At 35.3% G+C, this 26,502-nt stretch overlaps 4 protein-coding genes across 8 annotated transcripts; 2 read left to right on the plus strand and 2 right to left on the minus strand.

The window, feature by feature from the left end:
• Nucleotides 1-1,245: 1,245 nt before the first annotated feature.
• Nucleotides 1,246-3,648, plus strand: LOC104093299 (inactive protein RESTRICTED TEV MOVEMENT 2). Its single transcript, XM_009599032.4, has 2 exons — nt 1,246-1,612; nt 2,549-3,648. Exons 1-2 carry the CDS (start codon nt 1,471-1,473, stop codon nt 3,550-3,552), a joined length of 1,146 nt encoding a protein of 381 aa, XP_009597327.1. The 5' UTR covers nt 1,246-1,470; the 3' UTR covers nt 3,553-3,648.
• Nucleotides 3,632-13,846, minus strand: LOC104103682 (protein RBL). Of its 5 annotated transcripts, none has more exons than XM_070181537.1 (6): nt 13,578-13,846; nt 12,860-12,958; nt 11,214-12,301; nt 10,848-11,109; nt 9,617-9,724; nt 3,632-4,153 (listed from the first exon to the last, which is right to left on the minus strand). In XM_070181537.1, exons 1-6 carry the CDS (start codon nt 13,594-13,596, stop codon nt 4,149-4,151), a joined length of 1,581 nt encoding a protein of 526 aa, XP_070037638.1. In that variant the 5' UTR covers nt 13,597-13,846; the 3' UTR covers nt 3,632-4,148. The 5 variants fall into 5 exon arrangements, with proteins under 5 accessions (XP_070037638.1, XP_070037640.1, XP_009609900.1 ...); XM_070181539.1 differs by having other exon boundaries at nt 10,851-11,109; nt 13,578-13,845; XM_009611605.4 differs by lacking the exon at nt 3,632-4,153 and adding an exon at nt 13,417-13,464 and having other exon boundaries at nt 9,360-9,724.
• Nucleotides 13,847-19,688: 5,842 nt separating this feature from the next.
• On the minus strand, nt 19,689-21,352 carry LOC138905975 (uncharacterized). Its single transcript, XM_070194490.1, has 3 exons — nt 20,815-21,352; nt 19,937-20,436; nt 19,689-19,739 (listed from the first exon to the last, which is right to left on the minus strand). Exons 1-3 carry the CDS (start codon nt 21,350-21,352, stop codon nt 19,689-19,691), a joined length of 1,089 nt encoding a protein of 362 aa, XP_070050591.1.
• A 2,413-nt stretch (nt 21,353-23,765) lies between these two features.
• LOC104115418 (uncharacterized) lies at nt 23,766-26,127 on the plus strand. Its single transcript, XM_070194495.1, has 2 exons — nt 23,766-23,793; nt 25,181-26,127. Exons 1-2 carry the CDS (start codon nt 23,766-23,768, stop codon nt 26,125-26,127), a joined length of 975 nt encoding a protein of 324 aa, XP_070050596.1.
• The last annotated feature ends 375 nt before the right edge of the window (nt 26,128-26,502 follow it).

The raw sequence follows: 26,502 nt of genomic DNA on the forward strand, positions 1-26,502 counted from the left end.
TGACTCGGCACAGAGTTTAAGAAGAAAAAAAAAGACTTTTGAAACTTGTGGTCTTAAAAGCTTAAGGGGTAAAAGCTTTATTGGGCCATGACATTTGTGTGGTTATAAAAGCTTCTCATTAAGAGTAAAATGAGTAAAATGAAGAGTTTAAAGTTGAATTATTTTCAAATTTAAAAATGTGTCATTTATTTTGGAACACACTAAAAAAAAAGTAATTCATCTAATTTGAAACGGAAGAAGTACAATTTACCATTTATATATAAAATTTTATAAAATACCATTAAAAAGGCATCTCCAAACTTGCCTTCCATGTGTACTGTGGACTTCTCTTTCCATTAAAAAGTACAATACGCTTCTCAAATGAAAGCAGCCATCCTCGAAGCAAAACAAAGATCAAACCTTTTTTAATCGAAATGCTAAATAACAAAATTAATTGCACTATATAAACAGAGAAGTTAGAACATTGCAATTCGCAATTCAGTTCAATCGACCTTTTGTTTTTAAATTGTAACACTCTATTTATTGTAATCTACAGATTTGCTTGTTTAATTTAGCTTAATCTGTCTAAGTAGATTTTTTTAAGGTTGATGGAATCAATAAACTAAATAGTACTAATCAAAAGCAAGTAGATTGAATTGGAAACCCTGTTAATCCATTAAAAACTCCATTGATAGCCATTAAAAAGCTTCAAAGTTTTGAATTCAAAAAATTAAAATTTGTGAAATTATTATTTGTTCGGGTTAGGTATTGTTGCAAATGCTTGGGAATATCCTTTGGAGTTTATATCTCAATTTTAAAAGAATTTGGTGAAGATTCGAGGTGGTTTTGGTTGAAATTTCAGATTGAAACTCGAAAAAGAAGACATAAACAAATTGTATATATTTTGTATGTCGGGTGTAGAAACGACATACAAAATATATACAACTAATATAATTGTAAATAAATTTCTTTTGAGGCCACTGTTTATGTTTTGTCCATGTTTTAAAAAGTTTGCAAATATAACCCATGCAGTACACAATCGGAAGTATAAAAAAATTTAAGCTACCGCTTCCAGACAACTTTAGACCACTTCATAAAGTTTTTTATAGTTCGTTATAATTTGCAAAGACATTTAAAAAGGTGACAAAATATAAATAATGGCCTGAAATTCTTTGTCCTGGCCAGGGAAGTGTGTAGCACAAACAAAGAACTTTGTTGCTTTACCTTCTCCAATTGGACAAACCTCAAACGACCACAACCACAACATTGAAGTAATGAAATTGGAATAGTTTCATCCTTAAGGAAACAAACAAAACCAAAAGTTACAATTCTCAAAGCCTTTGATGTCCCATGCAATGCAAACACACACATATAAAATGGAAGATATTGTAATCCAAAAAACATTCATCAAAGCTCACAAAGTCTCAAATAATTGACAAAAGCAAAAACAAGAGAATTTAATAGAAATTTGCACTTCTTTTTTTGTGTTAAATGGCAATGAGACCAAGAGGTGATGGAGTTCGGCCTAATCGGCCGCCGCGAGTGGCAGTTCGACCAGTTTATGAAGATTTTAGGCCAGTTTATGAGCGGCATAAAGAGGAAGAGGCTGAAAAACTACTTATTTATCTTCCTGGTCTGTTCATTATTTCTATTCTGCTACAAAACTTATTTTTTTCTAATTATGTGAATTACTGAAACATATTTTGTTACGTTGATGATAGTCCATATACTTTGTTTGAAAATTGAAATTATAGGTAAGCTTGAAGAGATCGTTCAAACAGATAGGAGAAACATAGAAAACTAAAACGAATTCTGTTTCCTCAGAATTGTTACTTGATCTTAGCTAAAACTAAAAGGCCGATAAAGTAGCTACGGCTAAGAAAGGTATCTTTTGAGTAATAATGATAGTCTTTTGTGAGCTTAGCGACTCGCATTTTTAATGATCTTTACAACTTTTCGAATCATAGATAGAATAGGAGATAAAAAGAAATTTACATGCACGGTTTTATTTTTAAGAGTTAATATAAATAATTGAATAAAGGATTAAAGAAAATGAGTGATGGTCTAACATTTTACTTTGTAGAATATGTTTTAACATTGATATCTTTTTTGCCTTTCCTTTGATTAATCCCGGTTAATATTTGAAGAGTTTAGATTTGTAACTCAATCATAATTTTAAAAAATGACGTATGTCATACCAATATATTGGTTGTTCCATGTATTTGGGTTTGGATACAAATATTTAAGAGGAAGCTATACAAAAGGGTGATCTCTTATAACTATTTTAAGTTTTTTATGAGCAAGACTAAGGGCCATATTCCTAAATGTCATTACCCTCGCGTGTAATTTTTATTTTTTGGTTATTCTCCTCGCACCAAGTTGATTTTGTAAGACGTGAAATTTCTATTACCATAGTTCATAGTGAACTACAGGATCACAAAAATTGCAAAACTCAGATTATGTATCTTGGTAGAACAGAAAGCATATAAACTTCACATTAACTTGAAACACTTTAATAATATGTATCAAGAATAGAACTTCAAATTGTCTTTGATTTATTTGGCTGCAGGTTTCATGAAGGAGAACATTAGAGTTAGTACAGAAGGAAAGAACACAGTGAGGGTACGTGGAGAACGATTTGTAGCAGGCAACAAATGGAATCGTTTTCAAGAAGATTTTCAAGCACCAGATGACTCTAACATGAGAGGTATCCATGCCAAATTTGAGAATGGAATCCTTACCATCACTATGCCTTGCAAAATGCCCAAACAATTATCATACGAACCCACAAAACAAACTCCTCCAAAGGATACTACAGATTTTCCTCCCAAAACTGTTGAAACATCAAGAAAACCAACCCCTTTAAAACCCACAGCTCAATTACCAATGCCTCAAAATGTTGTCAAAAATCTTGATTCTACAGCAGGAAAGGAATTACAAAGAGATGAGAAGAAAGTCTTGGAAGATCAACTGGGGAGTACTGCTGAATCATCAAAGACTCAAAAGGATACTGATTTTCCTCCCAAAACAACTTATCCAACTATCGAAAACCCAAGAAAACCAACCCCTTTAAAACCCACAGCTCAGTTGCCAAAGCCTCAACGTGTAGACAAAGATCAAGATTCTAGAGGAATACAGGGAAAACAAGGAGATGAGAAGAAAATATTGGAAGGTCTAGTAGGGAGTATTGAGCCAAAGATTCAAAAGAGTAAAGAAGAAGACAAGTCGGATCAGAACAGAACACAATTGGTCAAAAGTGGCAAGGAAGTTGAAAAAAAGGAGAGCCATGAAGCAGGAGGAAAGAAGGTTGCTGAAAAGAGTAAAGAATTAATAGAGAAGTTCCAAGAAAAAGTTGTGCACAAAGAATCAAAAGACGGGCAAATTACAGGTAAAGTAGCTGCTGGTACCTCTTCTTATCTTGGTGGAGAATCCAGTATTGGCAATTTGAAGAAAAGTCTTGCGGAGCTAAATGAAGAGAGACAACTGCTTGTGAATGCTGGAGCGGCTGTGCTGGTGATTATGGCACTTGGGGCTTATCTTTATCACTCCATAGGGCCTGAGAGAGCTGAGTAAATAACAACACTTCAATTATGTAAAAATGTACAAATTTACTTGAATTGTGATACTTTTAATTTGTGCAAATAAAAGGAGATGGGATTGAAAAGTGGATATGTGAAATGTAGAAATAAATAATTCTTTCAAGTCTAAGTTAATCATAATTTGTTAGAGTTACTGTAATATAAGCAAGCTTTGAATGGCTCTGGTACATGGGAGACACCCCCCCAACCCCAACATCGTCTAACCTTGCAGTCCAGATTCTCCTTACATGCTGAATATACAAGCATCGGTCAATCTCTATCCATGAAAGAAGGCAAAGTTCTTCAGACGCTGCCCCATCAACAGTGGATAAATCTAATGTAATGCTCTAATGTCAGTTCATGTTAACAGTTAGTCTTTCTAAGTGTCTGGATTGACTGCTACCACTCCGCTAAAAAATCTGTTTGTTGGTGCAAGTCTGGACAACTTCAAAGCAGCATCAAATGCGCTCTACAGCCCATTTATAGATGGAATCACTAGCTTGTTTACACTTAATTCACAGCTTACTGTTGTACAAATTAACCTGACCTCCAGTGAAGCAATCTCTTAATCTGCTTCGACTCGATCAGATATTAACCTGCAAATGTCAAGATATGCAGTAAAATTATTAGAAAGCATAATGAAAAAGGTTTCACAATAATAGGGAATGATTCTAGATCATAACTTATTCTTGGATATGAGGTAATGTCAGCATAAGGCAAAGAGAAAATGAATAAGAAACAGGACGTACGTAAACAGCTTTCACGTCCTAGTCCTACAAAATATCCTAATCCTACAACTTTCCTTCATGACTTTCACACCTTAATAATCCCAGTCCCCACTCCCCTTCTCTATATTTAGGATGACAATGATATCCAAAAGGTTACCACAGTTGCGAAGTATGGCAGAGTGTTTTGTGGCATTTAGGATAGAAACTAGTAGGGAACAAGGTAGTGAGGTGGTCAAAGCTACTGTGGGATAAAAACTTGTTAAAGTTGGTGGTTAAAGCTACTATAGCAGAAAGTCTCTTAAAGTTGAAATTTATAATTACTGTCAAAACCAAGGTTAAATAGTTTAAGCACAAGAAAATAGACTCAAAGTAAAATTAGCAGAAAGCAAAAGAATAAAACTCTCGCATACTACATACGTATTGACATCATAATTTGTCAAACAAAAGCAATAGCAACTTTTAATTTGTCAACCAAGCCCAATTACAAGGTTAGGCTTGCCAAACCATGTCTTGGCTGATGAATATGATATAATCTACTCTTAAGCTCAGCTTTTACAGTAGATAATCGACCTACCATCTGGAAGTGAACCAAAATAACGAGTACTTGTTTCTAAAATACCCACAACTCTCTCTCTCTCTCTCTCTCTCTCTCTCTCTCTCTCTCTCTCTCTCTCTCTCTCTCTCTCTCTCTATATATATATATATATATATATATATATATATATATATATATATATAAAATCTACTACATTTTGGAGTAATTCACTTTGCATTTGGTAAAAATATTCCCTCTCGGCTTCTCTTTGGAAGATGATCTCGATGCTCCAAAAAATATTCCTTCTCGGCTATATCTGATTTAACTTCAATGTTGAGCTTTGAGCATACAAGCAACTTATGGATGGCTCATTTATCTTATCACATCATTCATTCTTCACTCATAAATTCCAGGCTTGTCCAACATTGCTAAGGACATGTACTGAACTATCTTTTTGAGAAAAGAAATCTAAGGTAGAAAACTTAAAGTTTCACAAAATAGAGCCACCAAACAGCTCCCTAGTATGTATTTCTGTTTAGCAGATGAAGCCAAAAGTCAAAGTACTAAATACACTTTCCTCCGAAGCTTGAGCTTTGAATATGTGGCTAGTTTTCACCTCACAGAAAAGCCAAGCTTATTACATATTATGTCATATGCATAAGATCTGGTCTTATCACGCTGTCAGTCACCACACAATAATTGACAGAGACTATTTATTCCAAATTATGCACAAAGTTGGAACAGATCTAGAAGAGGATGTAATGTTTCGGAGAACGGACAAGATCAATGAAATGCTCATTTTACGCAAAACAGGCTGCCTTTGACTGCATTATGTGCCAGGAAGCACCTTAACTATGGAAAATCTGAAGAAGAAAATTAGAAGCTGAGTAGTTGGTTCTCCATGTGCAAAAATGAGGAGGAAACAGTTAATCTACCTCCTTTTACATCGTGACATGGCCAGAGAGGTATGAAATATGCTTTTACCTCTGTTCAATGCAAGTAGGTGATGCTAAGAACAATTATACTGACATGTTCAACGTGGAAAAGTCATTCTACTCAGAACTAGGAATTCTAGAAATGACCCCATTATGTATAGCATGGCCAACATTGGAAGCAGAAATAGGAGGTGCATTGGAGGGAAGGCCATTTCCACATTAAAGCTGAAACAACATTGTCTAGGAAAACGTCTTTGTGGTGCAGCCAAATTAATGTACTATACCTAGATGATTATCTAGATTTATTGACCTAACTAGACATTAAATTTGTAAATATTATGAAGCATCAAGGGCGCTGCATTCAACAGTGAATACAATACTTTTGCCAACAAAGAAATAATATATCTGATCATATCACTTGTCACTTAATAATCTCTGCATAGGGGACTGACAGTTCATATTTATCAATTTTCTCAAGGTTGATAATATACTTTCTTATACTCTTTCCATCCCCTTTTTTCTCCTTCTCACTCCATTTTGTACGACACTTTTTCCTATTTGGTCTATCCCAAAAAGACCAAAACCTTTTTATATTTGAAACTCTTTAGTACTAACATTTTCATTTACCATGATAACATGCTCTTATAGGGAATAACATGGCCACATGCCATGTTATAAACCACTAAATACTAAGGGGATCTTTGGTATGTGATATACACTTTTTGACAAGGAGGTACATTATATAGATTTAGTTTGTGTCAAAAGTTTTCTCTGTTTTATCTTAAACTCCATGTCTAACAAAACACCGTCATATAAAATGAAATGAAGAGAGCAGTTTCTACATTAATCAAAACCACATCTACTTAATACCGAAATTAATCTGTTACCTCTTTTGTAAATTGAGATCAATAATATTTGTTTATTAGAATTTTGTTTCCTTGAAATATTAATGTCAATCTAATCATTTTGAACACCCATAACTAATTTCCTTAATTTAGTTAACCAAATCAGATATCTGTAATTTATTTTTAGGAAACCAATTTATTATTACTTACTCCAAACATTAATTTGTTTCCTCATTTTGTACGTAAGATTGATTCATAGACATATCTCAACATTAGCAGTTACTTAATAATTAAGATTATTTTTCCTTATTACAGTCAATACCAATCTAATTACTTGATCTACTTATCCATTAATATTAGATACCTGTAACTCACCTTTTTTGCTTCACACGCACACACGCGAATTATTTTTACTTACGAATTCATAATTCTCTAAGAAATGTATCTTTTATAGGTAGAAACATATTCTTTGATAACCGCTTTTACAGGTAAAATATCTATGACGGAAATTAACCTTTTTACTCACAGTTATTTTGTTTCCCTATTTTATACCATAAGATTGACTACTATTAGATTTTTCTGCAAAACTTACTTTTTACAGGTAAAACTCCATTACTCTACCAATTTACTATTAGAATTTCACTTCCATATCGATCTAATTAGCTTGTTTCTTTGTTACATACTTGTAATTCATACTAATCCCTTATCTTAGTGAACAAATTGATTTCAGTAAGTTCAAGCTTAATTATTAAGAAACTAAATCATTTCATGAACCTTGGGATTATTTTGTTTCCTTATTTTAGAGAAATGTTTATTCCTATTCTAATTGCATGATTGCATCTTCTTGCCCTGTCTACAATTAAACAAGACAATGAATTTTAAATAAATAGGTTTAATTTTTTACTGAGGCATACTTGATTGACATGAAGTAAAAAAAATTCAACAAAAAAAGCATCCTAAGCAGTTCCAAAGCATGGTCACCAGTTAGTTTGTTCTTAAAAAATACAGAATGTCACTACTTCTTTTACATTAATAGCTATAAATGTGCATATAGCAACTATAAGGTTTGAAATCTCAAATTTAACATTGGATGATAAATTTCTGGCAATGTTAATGTCACTCGAAGTTACATGTTTTTACTTCCAAGCATTTAAACAACAAAACCAAATTATATGTACCTTATAATAAAGTCAACTTTTATTTTAAAATTTTAATCATAGTTAGTAAACCACATAATAACTTGTTTGTGACAAAAGGAAATGAGCTGGACAACAAGTAAAATGTGAAAAAGAAACCAAGAATTGAGTGTTAGCTCACCGGTAGAGCTGCTAAAAGTTTCGATTTCTCACCAGACCCATCATTTTCCCTACCCCCTTACCCCCCCCCCCCCCCCCACACACAAAAAAAAAACTCCTCAAAAATGAACAAAAAACAGATTGCTAAAATCGAATTACACCAAAAAATTGTGGAGATTAAATTGAACATTTTATTGTTGGTTTTAAGGAGAAAGGATACTTAATACTAATGCATAAAAGATAGTTGCTTAAATTCTGGCTTTTAGTGCATTTTCTATTCTTTTTTCCTGGTTAAAGCATAATATGGATCCTATTTTAAAATAACATTTACTTTTTTGTTTACTGTATTAACATGAATAGTGCATTGCTACATGACTACGTCAATGTCTCTAATAAAGAATGGTTAAAGAATTTTTAAAAAAAAAACAATTAGTAACGTTGCAAGAATTGATAGATTTAGGAGTTTCATAAAACTTTCAATGCCAAAAAAGTGAGAATACCAGAAAACTAAAATGGATGTTATATCAAAATTTCGAAAATTTTAACGTAATCAATTCTTGAGCATCTATGAAATGATAGAATAACCAAAGAAGCTCAAAACAACATGCGTAAGCCAGTACTTAAGGAGACCCTTTAACAGTAACCCAAGAAACAATACTTCTACCTTCTTTTTTGAAGAATTAACCCAAATAGCCGCCCACCCAACCACATAGCCGGTTGAGGTATAATATATGCATAATTTATGTATTATGTGCATAAGTATGTAAAATCAATGTATAATCTATGTATATGGCTAGAAAAAGTAAACAATGAATATCGCCGGCTATTTGTGTAAGGATCCCTTCTTCTTTTGAACAGGAGAAACAATACTTATACCTTGCAACACATTGCAATTGAGAAAAGGGTCGTCTCAGTTTTTTTACGTTTTTGTTTTTGAGATATTTGTCAGTTGACTTCGAATTTTAAGGAGGGCTTAATATAGGGTTCTACGCTACATATTTCTCAAAGCAATGAAGTAGAGAAAACGAAAAATAAAAGATTGACAGAGTAGAATTGGATTAGTCTCTCCTTCACCCAACATCCCTTATGCATATTTTCGCTAAAATTCAGTCCTTTAGAGAAAAATAAGTGCCCAAAGTCAAACTCCTAATTAATAGCCCAACTAAGCTTCAAATCCGACTATTAGCCAGCTATATATCATGACAGCATGCAGAAAGAACAGAATATAAAGAAGTTTAAGGAATCTGTATTTAAGAGTTGAGCGGCAACTCAAGAGATATCTAAAAGGGAAAATACCAAAGACAGACAATTTTAAGTAGTTTCAGTTCTATATGCATATGCATGAAAATCAACTCTAACTAACATCACCAACACATAAACTTTTTTCTCTTCGCATGAGAGGGAGAGAGAGTTACATGGGGAGGGGGAAGGTCCCAGATCAGCAAATGAAGTTGCACCAAGAACTAACTAAAAACTATATCCATTAGAACTCGAGTTTATAGTAACATCTCAAGGAATGCTCATTGTCATTCCTGAATTAAAGGTGGTACTCTAATGGCCATAAATAAAAGTTTTGAGTGATGTCTCAAGCATTAAAACAGGAAAGGTTACCACAGGAGGCCTTTTAACAACAAAAAAGGAACAAAAAGTTTAAGATGTTCTGGATAGGAACTCATTAATTTCCAGCTGATTACAGGTATTCTTTCAGTTTTGATGTTTACCAGATGGTTTTGTCTTTTGCGAGGGTTTCTTAACCTTCTCAGCTTGCAACTCCAATACCTTCTCCGAAGGCTTTCGTTTCCTTTTCAAGCATGTTGTGCCTGTGTCCTCTGCAGCAGAATTATCAATGGCTGTATTAACTTATAAGAAAGTAAAAAAGATTAACTATAAGTTATCTACTATCAAGATTCATACATATGTGTAACTAAATTTCACATTCTCTTTCCATTGCAAGGTCAAATTAAGTTTTCCCAGATAAAGATACCTATTAGCACATTACGAAAGAAAAAATCCAAGGATTCCTAGCAGAACTACTGAGCAAATTGAACTCTTAACAGTTCTGCTTCAGTGTAGATGGTGACTTCCCTACATCTTCAGAGACCAAGCTGTGTTTTACAATTGATCTATAAGAGCAACTTCACTTGTTCAAATGGCATGATACAATTTCATAGCCTATTTTACAGGTTCTTAAGACAGAAGGTAGGAAGGGTCCATCAACAATGGGAAATCTGAGGCCTGACAACTATAAAGAATACATATTTGCTAATAAGAAGCCAAATCTTTGTTCGTTCTAAGTAAAGAGTTCCCATCATAACTTAACAGCAGAGGTCATTCATGAACAAAGAATAAAAATCACGTTTGCTGCATATATTTTCTATTAAAACAGATATCTTCTGTTCCCCCTCCAGTGGAATATGTGCTATATTTGAGTTAAATTTGTTATTTGTGTAATATTTGAGGACAGCGTCTTTCACGCACTACAAACACGCATAATAAAACATATAGACAAGTCGAATAGGGAAGATAAAACACAAAATGGTGATATGTTGAAAACTAAAAGACAAATACACTCAAAAAACAAACAAAACCTAAGATAACAAAGACAGAACAAAGGCAACTTTCAAGCCAATATAGACCTTTGAGTCATCTAATAGCAATATTAATTTCACTATCCAAGAAAAGTTCTTGAGATTGGGCATTCTCAAAAAAAATCTTGAGATTGGGATCTAGGCATAGTTGATTGGTATCCAAGAAAAAGTCCTGACACAAATTCTGCAAATATTGAAACATAAGCGTTAAACTTAGAGCTGGTAACCTTAGGAGGCTGTCATTTAGGACTGTCAACTGGGCAGTGGATATAGATTTTATCAACATTTTCTTTCACGTAACGTTCTTGAATCACAGGATTCATAATAGTTTGATTTATTTAAGGTATAATAAAAAATGTCTTGCCACCTTCAAAAGGACTGGACTCGTGATTCACTTGCCCATTTTGTCCAGCCTCTTCTGAAAGAGGGGATCCAGATTGGTTGCTCTCTCCTAGCTTTGAGGTACTACCAACACACTTGTCCTGCTGCTCTGGAGCATCAGGAATTGGATCAGCAGGCAAGAAGCAAATTTCATCTTGTGACATATCTGAATCACTGAAAGTTGAATCTTTCTCCACGCCAACAATATCAATATCTTCGTCCTCATTAGCATCTGACTCTTTAACCTGCAGCAGCATGTTCATATCAAAAAACAGAAAAAGAAAAGAATGAAGGACGCATTATCTATACTTCTTTCCTTTTCAAGAAGTTCAACAAGTAATACCCTCACCTTCTCAATTTCCGGATTGAGATCAAATTCATCTTCCCTCTCAACATACTCCTCGTTTTCTTCAAGTTCTTTGAAATCAGGAGCAAAAGCACTCCAATTCTCGGTGTAGTCTTTTGCCCAAATATAAACTACCCCAGCTAGCGAAACAGAGACAACAATAGGATGGACAGGATGCCAAGCTAGATCTATTATCGCTTCCTTTGGTCCTTCAAGAATTTTCACAAGATGACCGGCCCGATCCCAGATGTAGATCTTGTGCTCTCCTTTGTTGGCAGAACCACCAACAACCCACTCGCCATCACCACTAAAACATGGAGCCTTCCAGTGCACTCTGGTGACAGAATCCTGAAACTCCCGAAACAGCGCTAAACATTGCGCTCCAACAGCTTTCAGCTTCTCTACCCCTTCAAGCTCATTCAGGTCATTGGTTGCTTCATCTAGACCCGTAACTGCATTTTTTATGGGAAGAAGGTTCTCGTATATTCTTATTGTGCGATCATTTGAATTTGTTAAGAGATACTGTCCATTTCTGCTAAACACAATGTTCTTTATAACAGCGCTGCCTGGAACAAGAACTATACCACGAACTTGAACATTTTTATGGTCAATTATAAGTATTTCCCCTTTGGAGTTCCCCACATAAACCAGATCTCCATACTTATTAAAGCAAGCTGCAGTAGGAGAAAATGGGGCAGATCCATCTGAAGATTTATTTTTTGAAGTAGGAGCAAGTCCATTTCCTCCTTCAGTCGGCGAGACAGGGAGAACAGTCATGTTTCCTGTGTCCAAGTCAACAATCATGGGAGCAGATGAAAGGGGGCACACCAAGCAAATAGATGGAGTAGAGGACCCAGGATGTAGGCGAGCTTGTAAAGGGGTTTGCTGTAGAGTGGTCCGAGTTATCTTCTCTCCTTTGACAACATCCCACAGCGTCAAGGACTTATCAGCAGCAGAGACAAGTATGCGGTGACCATACTTTGACCAACAAACACTTGTAATTGAGGCAACACACTCTTCGTCCTTGAATTCTTTTGCAATGCCTCTGGTCTCAAAATCCCAGATAAGGCAACTTCCATCAAAGCATCCAGCTGTAAAATTCAATGCATTTTAGGTTTCACAAACCAAGCATATCTTTCCTAAAAGTTATTAATCTAAAGCGACAACCAAAATCTTAAGCTTTTTAGCACCAACAAGATATCAACTGGTTTCAAGATATCAATTGATTATATTAATCTAATTAAACATGATGATTCAAAAAATAAAAAACAAGAATGGAAGCAAAAGAGCTACATGAACTACCGAATTATAGGAAATAATATTGAGATAGATCCACTGGACAAATGATTGGTTAAAGCGAAACTTTTTGACCAAAGGAAGCGTCAAATTTTGGCCTTTCATGACGCCCAAGAAAGCTGCATTACAATTATATAAAATTTATCTCTTAAAAAGTTTTTACATACCACTCTGCCTATGAATATTCTAACCCTGACCAAGCAAACACGATTCATAATAATGACAGAAAAAAAAAAAAAATCAGCAAAACCAGTGTCAAAAGAAGAACCAAAACCTGCATAGTTCATGTTAGTTGTGTCAAAAGCACAATCAAAGGGGAAAACAAGTTCAGTTAAGAGTTATTCACATTATACCTGCAAGAAGGGTACCACGACGATTGAAGGCTATGCATTTCATGATCCCATTCTCCAAGTACTCTTCTATAACTTCAGGGAAATCTCCCTGCAATGGATCTTTATCCCAGAAAAGAACCCAAAAGAACAAAAGCAAATAGTAAGCATGCGATCAGAATTAAACACATAGCAAAAAGAAAAAAATTTAAACAGAAGAAAAGACTTCAAATTTATCCCTATGTATGTGCACCTATATTCATTCTTATCAAAATTTAACAAAAAGAAACCTAAAAAGAACAAGAGAAGAAACGAAAGCAGTATTTTTTTCATGGAATAAAATTAGTATAGAAGCTAAAATTGCTGAAGCTGCCCTTAGATGCTAAAGGGGTGTTTCTTCTTCTTTTTTTTCAAAGGCGGAAATTTAGCTTTTTGGTTAGCATAAACGAAACTAAAAAAACAACAACAACAACAACAATAACAGAAATTGGAGCACTGTGCAAATACAAAAGGTTAGAATACAGAAGCTGCGCCAAAAATTATTGGGTTTCTTTTTTATCCTTTTTAAGATAAAAATTCACCTTTTTGTCATAATAAAATTTCAATCAAAAAGGCATGTATCTGTGCACCTGCATACATTCTTATCAGTACTTTCATGACGAAAAAATCCCAAAATATACGAAAATTTCAAAAAACAGAAATAAAAAAATAAGAATCTTTGTAGATGGGGTCTCAAGATTACCAATTATAGGGGCATTCATGGTGCAAAACAGAAGCTAAAAATGCTGAAGATGCGATTAATGTTGATGGGTTTCTTTAATTGCGGAGAAAAATTCAGCCTTTTGGCTAAAAGGGTTTATGTAACAAGTGTTGGTACACTGAGCTTCTGAAGTTGTACGCCACGGGAGAACAGAGCAACTGAGGGAGGTGAGCAGGTGGCAGGAGAGCTGAGGAGGAAGAGAGGGAAGAGAGAAAATACAAAGTACTTCTGAAGTGTGACTCTCAAAACTATGAGTAAGGGTTTTTAAACACCTTATTTATTGTCTTTTTTCTTTTCCTTTTTACTTTGGGATAATTTCATGAGTACTAAAGTAAATAATCATAATATCTTAAAGAAAATTTCGTTTAACAAGAAGACTGAATTTAGAAAATCTTAATATCCAATAGGAACATGTAAAAAAGAAAAATGTAGCATATTCTAAATTTGCACTGTATGCTTCATATATTAAAAGCGCACATTCTTTTATAGTTGCTCTAACATAAGTTCAATTTTCTAGTTTATCAAAAACAGAAATTCAGTATATGCCATAAGTTTAAAAAAAAAATTCGAATTATAATTTCAAATTTCAAATTTTCTCTCAATTATAGTCTAATACTATTAAGGAAACATCTAATTTGGAATAAAATAGCAACAATATTCTACTAATGCTTCCTTATCAAAATTAAATACACTATGAAATGTATACATTCGTTATATAAACATATGCTCAGTGGTTGCTCTTTCTTCATATCTTAGAGAATACAATAGGAAATATTATAATGAGAAGAATAAAACTGGGACTTATGTAAATGATATATCTTTAATGTTTTATCTTTAAAGAGATTGTTTATTAAAGTGACAACAGCCTAAAATAGATTATCAAAACAGTAGCTATGTGATATCTTCTTGTACAATCATCATATTTTTTCTTGATTCTAAAATTTATTGATATTTAACATAAAATTTAATGGGATAAAAATCACATAGGCAATTAGATTGATTTTTTTTCCTTTTATTTTGTTATAACTTCATATTTGTTAATTCTTTATATGTTCTTATTTGTTAAAGTATAAAATTATGATAACGAAATACTTCGTCAATTATTCACGATAAATATCTTAAAAGGTATAACTAAATCATAAGGAGAAAGTATTAAAAGACTAATAATTTATGGGTACTATTGTGGGTAAAGTGAATAAAGTTGGATAATAGTTTGTATGGTTGTTTAGGAATATATGTAAAATTTAAAGAACTTCTAATTTTTGATACCCAAATTTATTTTATGAGATAACAAATTTGCTATTCGAATGAAATTGATATGATATACATTCACTATAACAACATTTTTATATAACATACATTCACTATAAAGACCAAGTTTTCTCTAAACCAATTTTTTATGTTATGTTAAAATATATGTCATCTATAACAATATTTCACTATAGCATCAAAAAAATATCGGAACAAACGCGACGGTTATAGAGATGTTTGACTGTATTTGACGTTTATTAGTTTGAAATTGACACACATTTAACTTTTCCTTGTTCACATTAAATTTCTTAATTTCATTTTCGATGTATTAATGAACCACTTGCAATTAATATCCAATATTAGGGTTTAAATTGAAAAGATCATATACTTTAGTTACCATTTTGACAAAATTTATTCTCTTAGACAAAAAAGATAAAAGAATTTTGCAGTATCCATTGATATACGTTAGGGGTAAACAATTGACGATATTAGTTTGATGGCTTTTTAACATTGAGAGAAATGATCGGGAGGTGCTCCAAAATTTGGAAAAATTTAGAGAGACGACTTCACTTTTCACCAATTTTAAATAGTATTCACTAGTAAAGTTTAATTTTGATTCACTTTTCATCCTAAATCTATCCAATCTATCTTGACCTCAGTAAATTGAAGTTGGTTAGATCAATTGGATTATGGTATCTCAATCATTTTAATTTTTTTCAAATTTGATTAATCCTACATTTTCTATATCCTTAACTTTTACAACTTTATTATTTGATTATAGAAAAAAACTCATAAGCACATAAAAATTGTATAAACCAAATTTGGAAATAATAATGTAACTTATCCCAGTTACCTTGACGGAGAAACCGAGCCATTGATGATAGTCTACACTCTTAGCAGAAAGAAACTTGTTACACAGTTCTCGAGAATATAAAGAGACTTCTGTTTATCCCGTCGTTATATTCGACGGTAATCTCAACGACATTCACAACTTGACAAGGCCTTGAGCTTGAACGGGTCTTGGAATCGAACTCTTGAATTCACCAACAAATCTCAAACCTAAGAATCAATTCCAATGTAGTTCTTAAAAATGGTTAAATCACGCTAAATCTTTGCTGCCTCTTTATTTGTCATGATATTATGTAAAAGTAGAAGGGTCGGAAGGAGTTACTCTACTTTCGATGTGGGAAAACAAAGTCAACTTCTCATAGGACTCCACTTTCTTTTATTCTAGCGCTCAAGTAATTATTACGTTAATCTATTTTTATAGGAAACAACTAAAGTAATATGATTTCTTTCATGAGTTAATAAATGAGTCAAATTAAAGTACTATTTGGTGGAAAATGATATTAAATTAAATTATAAAAATAAGCCTTATTAAAAATGCTTATGACGTCTTAGATATATATTAGTAGGCGTTTGGACATGAATTCCAAAATATTTTTTCAAATTTGAAATTTCACTAAAACTTAAATTGAAAATAAAGTTGTGTTTGGTTATAATTCTTGCAACATATTTGGATGTCTTTTTTTTCAAAATCATGAATCATGATTTATACCCACAATTTATAAAAAAATATCAAAACCACCCTAATTTGATCATCTTGCTTGAAACAAATAATCAAATATGCTATTGTTTAACTGTTATCATATTCTGCTTTACTGCAACACACAAAAAATGCAAAATCAATATCACACGCTCTAATTCTACTGACACACAGAAAAGGTGCAAAAGCATACATAGCCATATATTTCTCATAACCATATAATCAAACTTCTAGTAGGCTGAGTTCAAGAATCAACTAGGACTTGTGGGAAAGACAGCCGCACACTTTGGTGAGAAGAGAACCTATTGCTTGCGTTTTGTGTTTCTGACTTTATGCAAGGGAAAGTGGGTAGTTGATGGTTACCTAGCTTAATAGCTGATGGGGTCTTTTTAAATAGGGTAAATTTGTAAAACTAAAAAATAGCAATCTTCCAATATTGAAAAACTGGTGACAAGTTTTTTAAATTTAAAAATTGTCACGACCCTAAATTCCCTCTGTAGGATATCGTGATGGCACCTAATCTCTAAAACTAGGTAAGCCTAACAATGCGAAATAATAATAAATATCTGAAATAAATAAACTACAATTCAAATAATTTCAACTCTTAAAATTTGGTAGAAATAAATCACAAGCTTCTAAGAATTTGCTTCTCAATGTCTCATATATTAAGGTCTAAATAAAATATAAGGAAGCAACATAAAATGATAGAAGGGGACTCCGGAGTTTGCGGACGCTAGCAGATATACCTCGAAGTCTCCGTACACAGGTAACTCACTAACGTCTAGGCTGGTAAGATGTACCTGGATCTGCACAAAAAGATGTGCAGAAGCGTAGTATGAGTACACCACAGCGGTACCCAGTAAGTGTCAAGCCTAACCTCGGTAGAGTAGTGACGAGGTCAGGTGAGGGCCTACTAGAATATAATAATGGCATGGTAAAATATTTAACAATATAGTAAAATCAAATGACAATGAAAATGAATCAAATAGTATGTCACATTTATTGACACCAAATAATTGCAAATAATATCTCGTGGAATCAAAAGAAAATTTTCTTCAACTTTATAAAAATCACAACAATTAATCGAAGGCAACTATGGCCATAAATCAATATCAACAAGGGCACTACCGAGGTACCGCCTCGTAGTCCCAAATTATAAATAATTTCACAATATCTCATTTCCTTATATCACCGCGGGAGCCTTCACGATTTATTTAAAGAAAATATTTTTTCCGAAATAGCATCCCGTATTTTAGCCACCCTTATCACACCACATGACTTCTAGTAGTCACCCCTACTAGCCACGCGTATCAAGCCACTCTTATCTCACCGTATGCATTTCAATACCCAGACCTTATACCACCGCATGCGTATTAATATCACAATATATCACAATTTGCACCTCAAGTGCCCAATATTTTAATTTTTCACAATAAATCAACAACAATATTTTTCAATAATAAAGAGCTCACGGCTCATGCCAGAATAATCCAACAATAATATTTTTTTCACAATAAAGAGCTCACGGCTCCATCACAATGAATATCAAAAAATCGTACGAAAATATTCAAGAATAAATAATTCGGGAAGATAATATTTCAAATTTTTAATACGTTGCTTCAATATCAAATTTAAAAATGTCAAATACTTCATATTAATAATTTTTAATTTAAAAAAATCAACCTTCAAATAATGCACAGTATAAAAGAAACCAAGTTTTAATTAAACAGGTAAATCAATTAGCAGAAAAAGGTCAAACAAATTTAAAATATATATATCTCAGATCAATGATGAAGAATATAACAAGATAAAATAATTTAATAAATGCGCAACACTGATTTACACAATTTAAAAATATAATCTTTCACATATAGCCCGTGTACACACTCGTCACCTCGTGTACACGACTTTCAACACATTTCAATAATCACATTAATATCAAATCTAAGGAAAATTTTCCCCACACAAGGTTAGACAAGTCACTTACCTCGACTTGCTCCAATTTAACCAAGTATTATGCTTTTTCCTCGATTTTCTGACTCCGATCGACTCGTATCTAGTTATAATTAATTCGATGCAGTCAACAAAAATTATAGAATTAATTCTATAGGAAAATACTATATTTTTCAATAAAAATCCAAAATTAACTCAAAAATGGCATGTCTCGGAATCCGGCGAAAGTTACGAAATATGAACGCCCATTCAACAACGAGTCTAACCATACCAAAATGACTAAATTCCAATAACGATTCGACCCTCAAATCCACAAATCTATCCAAGAGGGTTTTCAAAATTTTTCAACTTAAATCACTAATTAAATGTTAAAAACAGTGATGGATTCGGGTAATCTAACCAAGATTAGGTTAAGAACACTTATCCCACTGTTTTTTCTTGAAGATATATCAAAAATCGCCTCTGCTCAAGCTCCAAGTTATTAAAAATGGCGAATGGGACGAAACCCCCCTGATTTATAACTTACAGATCTGTCCAGGGCGACCTCGATCATGGGGTCTGATCCTGGACCTCGATCATAGGAGTACGATCATGGGGAGTCCGATTAAGGGGAGTCCGATCATGGCCCTCGACCCTGGGGCTCGATCACAGCCATCAATCCTGGCTATCGATCATGGCTTCGATCTTTATGGCCTTCGATCACTGGCCTTCGTCATAGCCCTCGATCCTGGGCCTTCGATCAGTGGCCTTCGATCACTGGCCTTGGTCATAGCCCTCGATCCTGGGCATTCGATCAGTGGCCTTCGATCACTGGCCTTCGAGCCTCGGCTTGATTTCTGGGGGCTCGATTGCACAGCAGAAGAAAATTTGCAGCAGCTTTTTCAACAGCTGTTTAAGTCCCATTTTTGATCCATTAACCATCTGAAACTCACCCGAGACCCTCGGGACTTCAACCAAATATACCAACAAGTCCTAAAACATCATACGAACTTATTTGAAATCTCAAATTACATAAAATAACGCTAAAACCATAAATTATGCTCCAATTCAAGCTTAATGAAACTTAAAATTTCAACTTCTACATTCGATGTCTAAACCTATCAAATCAAGTCCGACTGACCTCAAATTTTGCACACAAGTCATAAATGACATAACGGAGCTGTGAAAATTTTCAGAACTGGATTCCAACCAGTACCTCAGCTGACAGAATGAACAATGCTGGAGATAGGGGATCCCCTTGTTTCACACCCCTTGTCGACTTAAAGAACCCTGAGGACTGCCCATTCACCAATACTGAATACTAGTTATTTGATATCAAGTTCCACACCATATTGATGAAGTGTTCAGAAAATCCCATCTTCCTTAGCACATGCAATAAGTACTTCCATGAGACCCTATCATAGGCCTTAGTCATATCAAGCTTGATCACCACATTAGCTGGCTTTCCCCTTAACCTTATGTCAGTGACAATTTCTTGAGTCAATAAGATGTTCTCAAATATACTCATACCCTTTACAAATCCGGATTGATTAGGAGCTATTAGAGATGGCAAAAAAATCTTCAATCTGTCATGTAACACCCTAGACAAAACCTTGTTAATGAAGTTGCTCAAACTAATAGGTCTTAAGTGAGAGAAGGTCTCAATTCTAGGTTTCTTGGGCAGTAACACTAGATTGGTGTGAGTGATAGATTTAGGCAATGCAGCTCCTCCATAGAAGTGTAGCACCATGTTGTGTATATCAGCACCAATAACATCCCAGCATGTTTGATAAAACAAGCCAATGAATCCATCAGGGCCACTAGCACTCTCCCCACTAAGCTCAAAAATTGCTGCCCTTACTTCTTCAATTGTTGGCAATCTGCTAAGTTCCAAATTCTGATCCATAGTGACCATTGAAGATACATTATTAAGCAAGGGAAATTCAGAATCGTGATCTTTATTTGTGAACTGTTTTTGATAGAAGTCCACTGCAGTTGTAGCCAATTGCTCCTCGACTTCAATCCATACCCCACTGCCACTTTTGATCCTCTTCAATTGCAATTTCTTTCTTTTGACATTGACATGGTTGTGAAAGAAACTTGTATTCCTATCTCCTTCAACAAACCAAGTCATCCCAGCTTTTTGCTTCCAATACTGCTCCTCAATATTCAAGTATTTCTTCAATTCAGATTGAGCCCTTTGAAGCACAATCCTATTCTCAGTTGTAGGCTCTTCTTCAAACAACATCTCCTTCACCCTAACAATGTCCTCCAAAATAGCCAATTGCTTGAAGATATCACCAAATGTTTCCCTATTCCATTTTGAGAGTGATGCCTTCACCCTCTTGATATTCTGCTTGAACATCAAAAACGGATCCCCTATGAAATCAGCTTCCCAATTCCGCCTCACCACATCCATAAATGTAGCATGCTTTGTCCAAAAGTTCAAGAATCTGAAAGGCTTGACAAAATTGGTTGTCTACACCCCACATGTCATTAGCAATGGTGCATGATCTGATCCAGTTCTGATTAGATGCTCAACTTCAATAGTTGGCAACATGTTTTGAAATGACAAATTCACAAAGATCCTATCCAATCTCTTGAATATACACTCAGCATTAGATCTCCCATTCCACCATGTGAATGGACTTCCTTTGTACCCTTGCTCAAACAAACCACAAAAGTTTACACAAAATACAAAATCCTTATATTTAGGAGGGTGTACTGGAAGTCTCCCTATTTTCTCATCTTCGTGCAATATCACATTGAAATCCCCTCCTACCAACCATGGTAATTCCATATCACTTGCTAAATAACACAAGTGATCCCACAAATCCAACCTCTCCATTACTGAATATTTTGCATAAACAAATGTCATCATCATGTGCTGCCCCAGGTCATGGTGAAACACTCTCACAGTCACATGTTGCTCACTATCCTCCACTAATTCCCATTCCACCACTGCATCGAAGAACAACCATATTTGCCCATTAATATTTGTATAAGCAGTCTCCATATTCAACCTCATTTTATATCTATCAATGAGTCCCTTCTTTTGAAAAGGCTCCATCAATGCAACTACAAAAAAATTATGCTCCCTATTCATATTGATCACCCTAGGAAAGGTTTGTTGTGTATTCACAAACCTTATATTCCATATTAATGTTTTGACCATCATCTAGATAGAGAAGCTGCCCTTCTGGGCATTATTCTTGAAGGTTGTGGTGGATCTTTACTCTGATTCTTCTTAGTATTTTTACCTTCTTTAGCACTAGTTGTGGGTGATAAATCCCCTTCCCTAGCCACTTGTTTGAAGTTTTTGGCAGTTGATTCATCATCTCCTACATCCTCCATTGGATTTTGTCTCAATAAGTCTTCATCAATTGGTGTCACATTGTGTGTAACTAAATCATGTAAATATTGTAGAGGAGTCTTAGTTAGAACATTAAGATGTAGTTGCATGGTTTGATCAGTGCCAGATTCCATAGGCACTTCCTCTATTTCCCCGGATGCTCTTGGAATAATTGCCCGCTCATCAGCATGTTTATACTCCTTGAATTGTAGCTCATGGACATACGCCGAAACACCATCTACATAGGCTAAAATCTCTCCAGTGGCTCTAAGGTTGGGGTTTACTGTAGCTGCCTCATCAGGTGAACCTGGCTTTAAGCCTGGCATCGCCTGCCTAATGTCTGGGGAGCCTGGCATCGCCAGCCTATCACCAGGTGAGCCTGGCTTTAGGCCTGGCGTCGCCAGCCTATCGCCAGGTGAGCCTGGCTTTAGGCCTGGTGTCGCCAGTCTATCGCCCGGTGAGCCTGGATTTAGGTCTGGCGTCGCCAGCCTATCGCCAGGTGAGCTTGGATTGTTGTCCTTCTTCACCTTGTCTTCTATTGTCTTTGTTTTGCCCAGCTGATCATTCTTAACCTCAACTGCATCGCTCCATAAAACCTTTGTAGAGTTTACCTCATCAAGATCCTCCATCTGCCCAGTATCTTTAAAAGTTTGAGATGGAATCGCATGACAAGGTTGGTTTGTGGTCACATTGAGTTTTTTTAGCTCCTCTTTGCTAGTCCCAAACCTTCTATGAACCCCGTCGATTGTGGACTGGATCCCAGGAGGAGTAGGACCATCTTTAGAACTGAAGACTGGTTTTTCCCCCACCAAAACCAGTTGGTTGTTCTCGTTTATATCACTTTGTTCCTCCTCTAATACTGCAAATTTATTCCTTGTTTGAACCTTGTTTGTCTGATCTTCTTCGACCTCCATCAGTGCAAAGTTATTGTGCACCTGCTATACACCAGCATTCACTAGCACGATTGCATTGCCAGTTTTCCCTTGTACCTGGGTTTTGTTATTTTTGTTGGTTCCCCAATTATCCCGAACTTCCTTCCACTGTGCACCTACGTTCCCGACTACTTTTCCACTCGTGAGAATCATTAAAGGGGTAATGTGATTTTTGGTTTTTCCTTGTTCATCAGCAGCAGAATTCCAGTTGTTCAACCCAGCAAGATCATTCCTTTTCTTGCTGCTTCGATTCTCAATAAGCTCAGGGTGCAAACGCCAACATTCAATTTCATCATGTCCTTGTAGTTTACATTCCTTACAATATTTTGGTAGCATGTCATACTGACTTCTCACCCATTCTATTCAAACACCATCAAAAGCTTCATCATCAATATCCAATCGCACCTTTTTAGGTAGTTCGGCCAACAAATCGACAAGAACTTTTACTCTGGCGCAACTCGGCCTAGTTTTGTTTGTAGTTGCCGCGTCAAGACACACTGGCCTTCCCACAGCTGTAGCCAAAGAAAACAGATTTTCCTTTACAAAAAAGGTAGGCAGCAGTCCAGGAAAAGAAATCCACGCCATCACCATCGGAGTTTCTTCACCCGCCTTAAATTTTGCATCGTAGATAAGAGTACGCAATTGGTATTCGTACCCATCTTTGGCTTTGATGTAGTACATACTCTTCGATGTGAAATCGAGGAAATCTTTCCATAGAGTAAATCTAATTAACACATGACGATCTCTAAGGAATCCGATATTACACTCACCTTTGATACCACATTGAGTTGGAATTATTCAGCGAAGCTCGTGAATCTCCGGAGAACCATATGAAAGCTTGCTAACGACAACATATTGAAGGCCTTCAATCATGTCCATTCTCTCTACTTCTGCCTATGTGAATTTAACCACTGGTTGGCCATTTAAATACACTGCTCGTCACAGTGGAATGGGTTGAATTGAAGCTGCAGCAGTAGCCATCGCTGGAGGATTTAAAGAATTTGGTTTCAAAATCTTAGAGTAATCTAGAGGGCCTGGGTTGGAGTTAGTTGTTTTATGTTGTTGTGCAAAGCTGGGGGAGGGTAGACTAGTCGAAAAATCCGGCTGGTCGCCGGCCATTGTGGCCATTGAAGCCTAAAGCTCCAGCTTTGTCCACGATGAACAGTGACGAAGTCACTGTTCACGGTACTGTTTGGCACTGCTCACTGCTACAGTGACAGCGGAAATTTTTTAGGTCTTGAGTTGGAGAAGCTCTACACACCGTGTTCACTTTATAATCTCAGGTTTTAGTCGTCTATCGCACTCTAATTTACTGTACTTTAATTGAGTTTGAGCCTTAATCGCTAGTGTTTTGCACTAATTATATGTTTAATACATTGTAGGAGTGATTTCTAGCTATGTAGATGTTATGAGATGAATTCACGCTATTTTGGAGCTTTGAAGTTTGAGTAAAACCCAAGGATTAAGTTGGAATCGAGTTCGAGGATCAACGGACACTAGTGCATTCAAAAAGAGAAATGAAGAATCGAGCTGGACGTCACCCAGGTGCGCGACCGCGCACTGGGCGCACATAGGAGGCAGAACACTACGCAGAGTGTGCGGCCTAATGCGTGAGCACCATCCCAGGTGCGCGGCCACACACGTCCTGTCCGGGAAAAGTCCTACTTCGTAAAGGAGAAGGTGTGTTTATTTAGGACCGACCCTACTTGGTATATATACATGGAAAAGTGGTATTTTAGGGACTTTTGACATATCTAAGACCTAAGGAGGCTAAGAAGAAGTGGTAGAAGCAAGAGCCCAAGGATTTCATGATTCAATCCTCACTCAAGACAAGGGTTTGGATCTTTTATGCTTTCCTTTAACTTAAACTTATTTGTGATGAATTACTCCATATCTATGGAGTAGTTCTCTTTAAGGATTGATAGATTTGGTGTATTGGGAATGGTTTGTAGATATTAACTCTAGTTTTTATATATTGAATCGTTTTGGGTATTTTTATTGTTGCATCTATTTTCACATGTTCATGTAATTGAAAGAGGCATAACTTGTGATATTTTTGCATTATCTTGTTGGTTAAATTCATTGATTCTTCTTAGTAATATAAAGAGGCTAGTTGAATTATTATTTAGACTTAGTTAGGAGGATAATCGAAAGCGGTTCTCCTAAAGACCAATCCATTACGAATTCTTGCATATCTTCACCGAGCTTAACTTAGTTCTTATTATGAGGTTGAGACTTAATCAAGAGAGGAGTTTCTACTGAACGTTTTAACTAATAATAGAGTGAATTCGAGAGACTCACTTGAACCTTAGAAGTAAATCGACTAGAGTTAAATCCCAGACAAGTGTCTTGCACCTATCCAATCAACCCCTAATTTCTCCCATTGATATCTTCATTTCTCTATTGCAATTGTCATTCATCAATAGTTTAAACTCTTAGTTAAATTTTAGTTTGAATCACACAAATCTCAATTGTTGATCATCTTGGATAACAATCAAGCTATAAACTACAAAAATACTGTTTAACTGCAATCCCTGTGGATATAATATTTTATTATACTATATTCGACTAGCGAGCATATTTAATTCTGTGTTTTGCGCTCGTCAAACTCTTCCTGCTAATACTGAGAGAAATTCAAAAGAGACAATAAACGCAGTGTCTTTGAGGAGTGGGCACCTATTGGAGGATTCCAGGGTAAAACAAAAGGATGGGTTGATTGAAGGACTTGTAGAGATTGTGGAGGAACAGAAAAATAGCAACTTTCAAGAAGGTGAAGTGATGGTAGATAATGGTCTGAGGAAGAAAGGGAAGACTAGAGCTCAAAAGAAGAAGAAATATGAGAATTCAATGAATGAGGAGACCGAGGAAAGCAAATACATGTCTTCTCTACCTTTCCCTCAGAAGCAGAGAAGAGAGAATCTAGACAAACAATTTAGGCATTTTCTAGACGTGCTCAAGCAGGTGCATGTTAATCTACCATTCACAGAGGTGCTTTCACAGATGCCAGCAAATGCTAAGTTCCTGAAGAAGATATTTTCCAACAAGCAAAAAGTGGAAGAGACATCGGTTGTCAAGCTCACAGAGCATTGCAATGCTATTTTGCAAAATAAGCTCCCTCAAAAGTGTGAAGATCCAAAGAGTTTTACTATACCTTGCTCTTTAGGAAGTACTAAGTCTGAAAAATCTTTGTGTGATATGTGTGCTTCTATTAATCTTATGCCTTTGTCTATTTTCAGGAAATTGGAGGAAGAGATTGGAGAAATCAGGTCAATACCTGTGTCTTTACAGCTGGCAGATCGGACTACAATCATCCCTGAAGGAATAGTGGAAGATATACTAGTTCAGGTGGATAAATTTGTGTTCTCTGTGGACTTCATCGTGGTGAATATGGAAGAGAATAGGGAGATCCCTCTTACTCTAGGGAGACCCTGTTTGACTACTAGCAGAGTGATTTTGGACACTCAAGAAAGGCAGCTCATGCTCATAGTGGGGGAAGAAAGGGTGGTCTTCAAGATATAAAGAGCACTGGGGGCCTTAAAAGAATGAGCTGGAGAGAATAAGCATGATAAGTGTAGGGTGTACTCAAAAAAGGCAGAGAAAAAACTCTCAGCATGGATGTGTGCACTGGTTCGGCACGTGCAAAGTAGATATCGACTTCGATTCAGACCCAGACCAGATGATTCAGGAAAGTTCCTTTACCTCTTACTTTTTATTTGTGTGTCATGGGGACATGCCACAATTTAAAGTGTGGGGTAGGGGATGTAAATATGTACATGTGTGTTTGTTTTCTTTTCTTTTATTTGGATTTTTTTTTACTTTTTCCGACGATGGATTTCCTCGACCATCTTCTTGAGGGTTAAAAGTCGAAGAAAAAAATATTTTATTTTTCTTAGG

Source organism: Nicotiana tomentosiformis, chromosome 1 (genome assembly GCF_000390325.3).
Source record: "Nicotiana tomentosiformis chromosome 1, ASM39032v3, whole genome shotgun sequence".
NCBI classification, from domain to species: Eukaryota; Viridiplantae; Streptophyta; class Magnoliopsida; order Solanales; family Solanaceae; genus Nicotiana; species Nicotiana tomentosiformis.

What these genes read in the sequence shown, in the direction of transcription:
- LOC104093299 (XM_009599032.4), top strand. Translation starts at nt 1,471, where the DNA reads ATGGCAATGAGACCAAGAGGTGATGGAGTTCGGCCTAATCGGCCGCCG. An exon ending in ACTACTTATTTATCTTCCTG is followed by an intron (nt 1,613 to 2,548) that starts GTCTGTTCATTA and finishes ATTTGGCTGCAG; the next exon opens with GTTTCATGAAGGAGAACATT.
- LOC104103682 (XM_009611603.4), bottom strand. An exon ending in TCGTGGTACCCTTCTTGCAG is followed by an intron (nt 12,302 to 12,859) that starts GTATAATGTGAA and finishes TGAATTTTACAG; the next exon opens with CTGGATGCTTTGATGGAAGT. An exon ending in TCAATCCGGAAATTGAGAAG is followed by an intron (nt 11,110 to 11,213) that starts GTGAGGGTATTA and finishes ATGCTGCTGCAG; the next exon opens with GTTAAAGAGTCAGATGCTAA.
- LOC138905975 (XM_070194490.1), bottom strand. Translation starts at nt 21,352, where the DNA reads ATGAGGTTGAATATGGAGACTGCTTATACAAATATTAATGGGCAAATA. An exon ending in TGCACCATTGCTAATGACAT is followed by an intron (nt 20,437 to 20,814) that starts GTGGGGTGTAGA and finishes TTGTTGAAGGAG; the next exon opens with ATAGGAATACAAGTTTCTTT. An exon ending in TGAGCAACTTCATTAACAAG is followed by an intron (nt 19,740 to 19,936) that starts GTTTTGTCTAGG and finishes GGCCTATGATAG; the next exon opens with GGTCTCATGGAAGTACTTAT.
- LOC104115418 (XM_070194495.1), top strand. Translation starts at nt 23,766, where the DNA reads ATGAACAGTGACGAAGTCACTGTTCACG. An exon ending in TGACGAAGTCACTGTTCACG is followed by an intron (nt 23,794 to 25,180) that starts GTACTGTTTGGC and finishes ATATTCGACTAG; the next exon opens with CGAGCATATTTAATTCTGTG.